Source organism: Trichosurus vulpecula, chromosome 8, assembly GCF_011100635.1.
Source record: "Trichosurus vulpecula isolate mTriVul1 chromosome 8, mTriVul1.pri, whole genome shotgun sequence".
Lineage (NCBI taxonomy): Eukaryota > Metazoa > Chordata > Mammalia > Diprotodontia > Phalangeridae > Trichosurus > Trichosurus vulpecula.
In genome coordinates this window covers 83,100,775-83,110,890 of record NC_050580.1, presented here as the reverse complement: position 1 = coordinate 83,110,890, position 10,116 = coordinate 83,100,775, and the positions used below count along the sequence as shown (strand labels likewise).

At 38.4% G+C, this 10,116-nt stretch overlaps 1 protein-coding gene across 1 annotated transcript; it reads right to left on the bottom strand.

The window, feature by feature from the left end:
• Positions 1-2,209: 2,209 nt before the first annotated feature.
• LOC118829567 (40S ribosomal protein S20-like) lies at positions 2,210-7,238 on the bottom strand. Its single transcript, XM_036736536.1, has 2 exons — positions 7,177-7,238; positions 2,210-2,600 (listed from the first exon to the last, which is right to left on the bottom strand). The coding sequence occupies exons 1-2, from the start codon at positions 7,236-7,238 to the stop codon at positions 2,210-2,212; spliced, it is 453 nt and encodes a 150-aa protein (XP_036592431.1).
• Between the last annotated feature and the right edge of the window lie 2,878 nt (positions 7,239-10,116).

Genomic DNA, 10,116 nt, shown 5'->3' with positions numbered 1-10,116 from the left:
CTTTTCCCTTCTCTTCTCTTTTCTTTTCTCTTCCTTTCTCTTTTCTCCTTTCCTTTCCTCTCCTTTTCTTTTCTTTTTCCAAAAAAGTGCAGGATAGGAGAAAGAGAAAATAGCTTTCTGTATTTTTTTTTAAAATAGAGAGGTATGGATGTGTGTGTGTGCTATAGATATGAAATGTGATGAGCACTTTCTGATACGGTCACCATATCATTAGTTTTTGTTGGTATTGTTTAGTGGGTTTCAGTTATGTCTGTCTCTTTATGACGCCATTTGGGGTTTTCTTGGCAAAGATACTAGAATGGTTTACTATTTCTTTCTCCAATTATTAGTCTTACTTGACTGTTTTGCCTTGTTACAAGAGAATACTCATAAAGTGAGAGTAATCTGTAAATGTTTGCAATGTAAAAACAAAACACATTAGGAGGCATCTACACAGTTCAAGGAAGATCAAGGATTAAGACAAAGCAGTCCAGCCACTAAGGAGGCTGTGTAAATGAGCTGCAGCCAATAAGAATGATTCCTTTACCCAGTCTTCCCTTATGGAGTAGTTTGCTTTTAAAACTGCTTTCTAATATAATTCTTTCCAGAATACTCTACCTGAGCTCAAGCCTTCTTTCTTCTAAAGAGTAGGGAGATTTGTTTTTGAATCTCCATTTGCCTTGCAGGAAGTGAGAGGATTGGAATGAGAAAGCAGTACATAGAAATATGTTTTGGTGCATGGTTTTGTTTTATATTGAATAGCCCATGATGTAGAGACAAGAGCCCTGTCCTTGGAGGCAAAAGGTCTGGATTTTAATTGAAAAGTAAAACTCTGGTAGCTGCTTATAAGCTGTGTGGCCTTGAGGAAATCATGATACTCTCTGAACTTTAGTTTCCTCACATGTAAAATGAGAATGATCTCACTCATAGGGTTATTGTGGTTATACGTGGGAGAAGTTGTGCAATGTGCTTTTCATAAAATGTAAAGTACAGTATCAACATAAGCTATGATTATTATTACTACTATCACCAGTACTGCTGCTGCTGCTACTGACCGTCATTCAATAAACTTTTATTAAATGCCTACTATGTGCTAGGAACTGTCTTATAAGCACTGACAGATACAAAGAAAGATGAAAAACAGTCCTCTCTTGAGGAGATCACAATCTGATGGGGGAGAAGCAAACTACTACATATGTACAAACAAGATATGTACAGAGTAAACTGAAAATAATCAGTAGAGGGAAGGTACTAGAATTTTTTTAAATTTTTCAACTTGTTATTTATTTATTTTAAACATTCTTTTCTTTTTAAATTTTGAGTTCCACTCCTTCCCCACCCTCCTCCACACACTGAGAAGGCAAACAATATGATATCAGTTATACATAGAAAGTCATGCAAAACATTTCCATATTTCAAAAAAACAAGAAAAATAAAGTAAGAAAATTATACTTCATTTTACATTTAGAGTTCATTAGTTCCCTCTCTGAAGGTGGCTAACATTTTTTCATCATGAGTCCTTTGGAATTGGCTTGGATCATTGCATTGGTCAGAATAGCTAAGTCTTTCACACTTGATCATTGTACAATATTGCTGTTACTTTGTACTGTGATCTGGTTCTGCTCACTTTATTGTACATCAATTCATATAGGTCTTCCCAGGCTTTTCTGAAACCATCCTGCTCGTCATTTCTTATAACACAATAGTTTTCCATCACAATCATACGCCACAATTTGTTTAGCCATTCCCCAATTGATGAGCATTCCTTCAATTTCTAATTCTTTGCCACCAAAAATAAAAATTTTTGTATATATAGGCCCTTTTCATTTTTTAAAAATCTTTTTGGGATACAGACTTAGCAGTGGCATTCTCCAGAATGGTTGGACTAGTTCACTACTCTACCAACAATTCATTATTTTTCCATCATCTCCTCCAGCATTACCTTTTCTGATAGGTATAATGTGGTACTTCAGAGTCGTTTTAATTTACCTTTCTCTAATCAATAGTGAATTAGAGCATTTTTCACATGACTGTAAATAGCTTTGATTTCTTCCTTTGGAAACTGCCTGTTTATATTTTTTGACCACTTATCAATTGAGGAATGGCTCTTATTTTTATAAATTTGACTTAGTTCTATATTCAGTATATATTTGAGAAATGAGGCCTTTATCAGAGAAACTCGTAAAAAATTTTTGATAGTTGCAATCAATTTATTGAAAGAGATGATTGTTTAGGCATCTGCAAAGGTGACTTCAACTTCTACACCTGATTCAATGCTGATAGAAGTGATTTGTTTAACAATTTCAGGACTGTGCAAATCAGTAAGTTGTTTGTGGATTCTCATCCGGAATGGATCCCAAGTCTTTGAACCTTCACCGCAAGAAGTTTCTTTGGTTGTGATTCGAAGTGTCTTAGTGGGCATTTGAACAGGCCCCTTCACTTTCAAGTTCGTTTCTTTGGCTCCTCTAATTAGGTCAGCACACACTTTCTCGGGTGATTTCACATTGCAGCTGGTGAGGGTGATCCGGATCCAGTGAATGGCCACTTCGGCCTCCACAAGGGTCTTGCCAGTGTCTATGAATGCTGTGGCAGTGGAGCGGCTTCCTGACAGACTTATTCCTCTGTGAGAGCAAACAGCGACGAGTCAGGAGGAAGAGAGGCAAGGACTGCTGACTCCACATGGCTGTAGCGGTGATACCTTCACCAAAGAGGACTTGTAAAAATTTTTGATATGACTTTATTGTCTAATGGTAACTTTTCGCAAAATATAGTTTCCCTTATTATCCCTTTTAATCAGGTCTGGTTTTGCTTTTTCTTTGTCTGAGATCATGATTGCTACCCCCGCCTTTTTTTTTTTTTTTTAGTTCTTCTTGTCCTTATTCAGTTGCTTCAGTCATGTGCAACTCATCATGGCCCCATTTGGGGTTTTCCTGAGAAAGATATGGAATGGTTTGACATTTCCTTCTCCTGTACAGCTGAGGGAACCAAGGGAAACAGGGTTAAATGACTTGCCCAGGGTCATACAGCTAGCAAGTGTCTGAGGTCATATTTGAACTCAGGAAGTTCTGGAAGTCAGGAAGACTCCAGGCCCAGTGAGACATCTAGCTGCCTACTTAGTTTAGCTGAAGCATATTAGATTCTGCTCTAGCCCTTAATTTAAACTCTGTGTGTGTCTTTTTGTTTTAAGTGTATCTCTTGTAAACAACATATTATTGGATTCTGGTTTCTCATCCATTTAGCTATCTGCTTCCATTTTATGGGTGAGCTCATTCTAATCACATTCCCAATTGTGATTGCTAACTGTATATTTCCCTCCATCCTATTTTCTTCTGTTTCTTCTTCTCTCTCTTTTTATCCAGTCCCTCCTCATAAGTCTATTTTCTTCTAATCACTGCCTCCATTAATTTGCCTCCCTTTTGATCATCTCCCCCACTTTTCCCTTATCCCCTTCTCCTTCTATTTCCCTGTTGAGTCAATTACATTTCTATACACAAGTGCATCTGTATATTCTTCCCTCTTTGGACCAATATTTGTATTCTTCCCTCTTTGAACCAATTCTGCTGAGCATTGCTCAACAACCCCCTACCACCTCCATTGCATTCTAAAAGCTCTTCCTTGTAAGTCTCTTTATGTGAGAAGATTTTCCTTGTTCTACCTCTCCCTTCCCCCTCCTCCCAGTGCATTCCTTTTTCTCATCCCTTCATTATTTTTGGAGATTATTCCACCATAATCTACTCACATCCATGTCCTCTGTCTATGTAAACTCCTTTTAACTGCCTTAATACTGACAAAAATTCTCTGGAGTTACATGTGTCATCTTCCCTTATAGGAATGTAAACAGTTTAACTTTACTGAGACCTTTATGATTACTCTTTCATGTTTACCTTTTTATGCTTCTCTTGACTCTTGTATTTCAATGCCACATTTTCTATTGAGCTCTGATATTTTTATCAGGAATGCTTGAAAACCCTCCATTTCATAAAATATTCATTTTCCCTGAAGGATTATACTCAGTTTTTCTGAATAGATTATTCTTGGCTGTAATCCTAGCTCCTTTGAAAAGGCACTAATTAAGGGAGACTGAGAAAGTCTTTCTATAGAAGGTGAGATTTTAGCTGGAATTTGAGGGAAGCTGGGAGGTAGAGGTAAGAGGGAAAGTATTCCAGGCTTGGGAACAGCCAGCAAAAATGCATGGAGTCATGAGACGGGATGTTTTGAGTGAGTAACAGCAAAGAGGCCAGTATTATTGGATCACAGAGTATGTGGAGGTGAATAAGGTATAAGAAGACTGGGAAGGTATGTGTATGGAATAAATTATGAAAAAGCTCTAAATACCAAATAGAGGATTTTATATTGGACCCTTGAGGTAATAGAGAGCCATTGGAGTTACAGAATATGGGTGGGGGGAGATGACATGGTCAGACCTACACTTTAGAAAGATCACTTTGACAACTGAATGGAAGATGTACAGGAGTGGGGAGAAACTTGAGGCTGACCCATTAGCAGGCAAAGGTCCAGGCATGATATGATAAGATCCTGCGTCAGGCTGGTGGTAGTGTCAGAGGAGAGAAGAGAGTATATATTGAAGAGATGTTTCTAAGGAAAAAGTGATAGGCTTTGGCAACAAGTTGTATATCTGGGCTGAGAGAAAGTGAGGAATTGAGGATGATTACCTAAGTTATGAGCCTGGATGATTGGAAGAACAGTTATACTCTCAATAGCAATAGGGAATTTAGGAAGGGGGGGTTTGGGGAAAAATTAATGTGTTCAGTTTTGGACATGTTGATTTTAAGGTATCTATGAAACATCCAGTTTGAGATGTCCAAAAGGCAATTAGAGATGGAATCCTGGAGGTTAGCAGAGTGGTTAGGATTGGATAAGTAGATCTGAGACTCATCAGTATACAGATGATACCCCCAATGCATAGGAGCTGATCAGATCACCAAATGAAATAATATACTGGGAGAAGAGAAGAGGACCCTAGGGGACACCCACAATTAGTGGGTATGACCTGAATGAAGATGCAGCGCAGGACACTGGTAAGCAGAACAGGACAAGAGTAGCGTCTCAGAAACCTAGAGAGGGAGCAGAGGGTGTTCCAATAGTGTCAAAGTCTTCAGAAGAGTCAAGTAGGATAAGGACTGAGAAAAGGCTGTTAGATCTGACAATTCAGAGATCAGTTATAACTTTGGAGAGAGCAGTTTCAGTTGAATAATAAAGTTGGAAGTTGGATTGTAAATAGTTAGGAAGGAGGGATGGGATAAGAGCTAGTGGGAATGATTGGATCAAGTGAAGTTTTTCGTGTCAGACAATTCAACATTTCCTTAAATCTTATAGTCCTTATCAACCCTTTTTGGTTTATGGACTTTTCAGCAAAACAAGAGGATTTACGGGCCATCCATTTAACTAGAAACAAACAAAAACCCACTTTATTTGAATTATTGGGAAAACATGGAACTGTTTACTAGACATCTATGAGGGATCTTGCAAGGGAATTATTTAATTAATGTAAGAAACCAAGGCATAAATACTGCCACATTGTAAACATGAACATTATAGAGAACCCAGCCACTGTGGACTACATTGTGAGATCAACCAATGATTTCATTTTGACTTCAATAAAAAGAAAACCAGTATTGACCATGGAGTTCCATACTCAATAATAGAAAATGGTTTATTTTGCTAAAAGTGTTCATACAATTATTTTCATGATTACCTTCACCAGAGGTAGCTTAACATTAATCGACATAATTATTTCATACTGGTCAAGCCAGATATCAAAGGGATATAGACTCACTAGAGTTGTTATCCAATGTCATGGGAGATATCCATCTCAGAGTCCAAATGTAAGTGCTCTAGATACTGCTGTTCGCAGGTAGCATTGTACTGACTGTGTCAATCCCCAGACCACTGAATAGCTTTCTACTTAAGAGCTTAACTACCTATTAAAAACAAACCCATGGTGTTGTCTATCAGTGCATCTATCTTGGACAGACACTGTACAAGGACACTGAGCTGGGCTCAGAATTGACCATGAGGAGGGAATTGGCCTTGACTGCTGTTGGGAAATTTCATAGAATTTATAATGCCCTCAAATTTATCCCTAAAACAAAGGTCTATTATTGAATGGTAATATTCTCCTGTGAGAAAAGAGAGAAGAGGTAGCAGAGTAGAGTGAGTAGAATGCTAGACTGGAAGTCAGGAAGACCTAGGTTCAAATTTACCCTCTAATGACTCTGGGCAAGTCTCTTAACTTCCCTAAGTCTCTAAGCCTTAGCTAAGTTAAAAAAGAAATATGTTGCAATCTCACTGATGGAGGTACTTCCCACACCTACAAATTCACAGATCTTTTTTTCCTAACCCCTCTTAATTATAGTGCCTTCTCTCTTTTAATTATTTCCTATTTATCCTTTATATAGCTTACTTGTACATATTTGTTTGCTTATCGTCTCCCCCATTACTTTGTAAGCTACTTGAGGGCAGAGATTATCTTTTGCCCTTTTTTTTGTATTCCCAGCACTTAGCACAGTGCTTGGCACATAGTGGGTGCTTAATACTTTTTGACTGACTGACTGATCTTTCATTGATGTAATATGGCTATGAGTCATAAATACCACAATCTCTGAGGAATTAAAATTGAGGCTCACCTAAAGGGCAAAGGGGAAAAAACCACATGATGGGCATGAATAGGCTGCAATATGTTAACAACCAAGAATTGTGTAAGAGAAGAAGCATTAGAGAGGTCATCAGAGGGATGTAAAGAAAGTGGGCTGGTCATGTGACAAGGAAGAGGGATAACTAAAGGACAGCCCACATGCTTGACATACAATGTCAAGAGGAAGACTCCTTGTCCATGGGGTAGATCTGCTGCGGAGGATTTATGGGATGCCACAGACAATAGCTACACAGGATGAGAAGGATGAATGGGAAATGAAGCATTCTTAGATGCAGGACTCACATTAAGGAGATTACAGACTAATGGAGATGTCAAAGTATGAAACCAATGAAATTGAACTTCATACTGTATGAAATCTAAATTCCACTTCCTGCTTTTCACAATATCCCAAATATAGCCCCATTCTACCCAGTCAATCTTATTTCCCTTTTGTCCCTGATGTGTCTCCTTTGCTCTTGCAAATCCCACTAACAAACACACCGTGCTCATTGCCTCATTGCCTTCTGTGCTGCTCCTCTTACCTTCCCCCACTCCTTTCACTATTCAAAACGTAGCCATCCTTTGGGGCCTTGCTGAATCCCATCTCTTGCATGAAGTCTACCCTGACCCTCATTCTCCTCTCTCCTGAGTCTCTCTAGCCTCTACGACCCATGTATTGAACATTTGCTCAAACCCTCTCATATTATTTGCTCATGTTTTGTGTGTGTTAATCCTTTCTTCTTGATTAGAACACAAGCTTTTTGAGAGCAAAGACCAGTCCTAGACATCTATATCTCCCATAACACTTAGCTCAGGAAAGAACTACTGATTAGCTGACTAATTCCTAATAGCAGGGCAAGATCCACTTTCCCTAGAGTTACCTCCACAATGCATTTCAATTTCTACTGTTCCTAATACATTTTAACTTAAAAATTGGAATATTTGACCGAGGCCTCCAAACCATCCTCTTTTGTCTTGAGGAAAAGCTATATCTGGCTCAAATAAAACAGGAAAATTACTGACATATGTTAAACATAGTATAAATTTTCAATAAATAACGGATTCTTAAGTTCTATCAGATGGGAGGTATGATGATAGAGTAATGAGATAGAATGCACAAAAACCAACGTGACTTGTATTCTCTTTGATAATGGTATTCAACATATCAAGATCCTTATTCCATGTGACTTTTTTTTTTTAGTTTTCAATATTCACATTTGTAAGATCTTGAATTCCAAATTTTTTCTCCCTCTCTCCCCTATCTCCTCTCCAAAATGACAAGCAAACCGATACAGGTTATACCATGTGACTCTTGACCACTCCTTTCCTAAGTTTACAGTAGGATTACGTGCACAGTGCTGGAGGCCTTCCTAGAGTTCATGTTTTCTATTAGAATGTAAGCATCTTGGGGGCAGAGACTCTCCTTTTTTTTTTTTAAATCTTTGCATTCCCAGGCCTTCCTTGGGTTCCCATTTTCATTAGAATGTAAAAACTTCAGGGTAGAGATTCTTTCTTTAAAAAAACAAACTTTGTATTCCCATTACCGGTCATACTACTCAGAACAAATAGGTACTTAATAGATGATTGTTAAATTGAAATGTCAAAAATACCAGTGGAACATACAGACTAACCACCATTTATCCTCCACTCTCAACACTCTGGCCAGTCCCTCTTCTTTTTCAAACAGATCTCTCTTTGATGACGTTATTTACACAGTTTCTCTCTGACTCCTTGTTTATAGTGTGTTACAGTTTGCTCATGCCTACCATGTACCTCTCTATTGGTTTCAACCCATGAAAACAAATTACTTCATATTTTTAAAAATAGGAGAATTATTATCATACTACTGCACCCCCATCAGCTCCTCTTCCTCTGAGAAATCATTGGGTAGCTGACTGCATTTTAATTGTTTTAGGATGTGGCTAACTTCTGTGAAGCTAAATTAACAAGTTTCATCATTCCACTGCAACATTTCCTTTGCCTTCCCTAATTTCTATGGTTACACTATGATTACTTCCTGTGAAACAAAGGAACACGTGTTTTATAAGAAAAAAAGGAAATGTACCTATTGAACCCTAACCCTGTAAAACCGATTATAAATGGAAAGTGTTTTTCATCATATTGAATTTGTAATGAAGGAATTTGCATTAGTCACTCAGCCATTTTTTTTATTCTATAATAGGTGTCCTTGTAAAGTGTCAAGTTGTGTCCTGAAGCCCACAAGATAGAATCTCATAACTAGTAGAGGTATTAGAGGTCATCTAATCCAACCCCCTCATTTTATTGTAAAAGCAAACTGAGGCCCAAAGAAATTTTCTGGACCCAGATGACACAGTGAATATTTTGGAGACCTGGGACTAGAATCTGGGTTTCCTCATCCTCTGGCTAGTGTTCTTTCTACTGCACCATGTTTCCTCCTACTTAACCTGTCTTTTAAGTACTTTTAGAACTCAACCTTAGCCTACTTAGGCAACCTTTCATCCCTCTCCTTGCTTCTAGTGTAAACTACAAATTCCATAGCCTGGCATTTAAGCCCCTCCAAAGTTGGCTCTTATCTGTCTTTCTAGCCTTCTTTAGCATTCCACTTAACAAACTTTAAATGCAGCCAAAATGAACTTCTAGCTACTCTCCTACCTTGACATGTCACTTCTTGCCTCCATACATAAACTCATGCCATCCTCCATGCCAAGAATGCATTCCCTCCTCTCTAGGAATCCTTATTTTTCTCAAAGAATCATTTAGGTGCCACCTCCTCTCTGAGGCCTTTCCTGATTCCCCCAATGGTGTCTTGCCCTTCAATTTCCCTTCTACTACCTTTATATTTGTGTTCTTGTGTATTCCCTACCCTTTGAGGACAGGGGTTGGTTTTCTTTTTGTATCCCTAACTTCCAGCTCCTAGCGGAGTGTTGCAGAGTGTCTTTTATTTTTGTTTTGTTTTTGTGTCTTGGTTTTTTTTTTGGTTTGTTTTATTTTTATGAGAACTTGCAGTTTCATAAATATAGGAAACTCCTGGTGAGGAAACTCTCTTAACCAGTGCAGAGAGACACTTGCTTTGAAGTGTAGGCAGAGAGTTGCCTGGGGGCACTGAGAGAGAAGTCCAGCATGTGTCAGAGGCAGACTTGAGCCCAGGGATTCATGAATGAAGTCAGTTTTCTATCCATTCCAGCAAGCTACCTTGTACCTAGTAGGTACCTAAAAAATATTTCTGGAATTTTCAAATCTGCTTTCATCAATGTGTGTTTTCCGCAATTTCAGAGCCCAATCATTCTGTGTCTTAGCTGGTAGTACTTATGTGGCTGAAAATATCCTGACCTGGTAGCTAGATCTTTGCTGATGAATCTTTCCCAAAACTAGCTGGTCTGGTCCTGGAATCATAGGTGCACAGCCCAGGCTTTGGCTCTGTGTTGTTCAGTCATTTCACACTCTTTGTGACCCCATTTTGGGTCTTCTTGGCAAAGATACTGGAGAGATATGCTATTTCT

What these genes read in the sequence shown, in the direction of transcription:
- LOC118829567 (XM_036736536.1), bottom strand. Translation starts at nt 7,238, where the DNA reads ATGGGATTCAGCAAGGCCCCAAAGGATGGCTACGTTTTGAATAGTGAA. An exon ending in AGTGAAAGGAGTGGGGGAAG is followed by an intron (nt 2,601 to 7,176) that starts GTAAGAGGAGCA and finishes TTGCTCTCACAG; the next exon opens with AGGAATAAGTCTGTCAGGAA.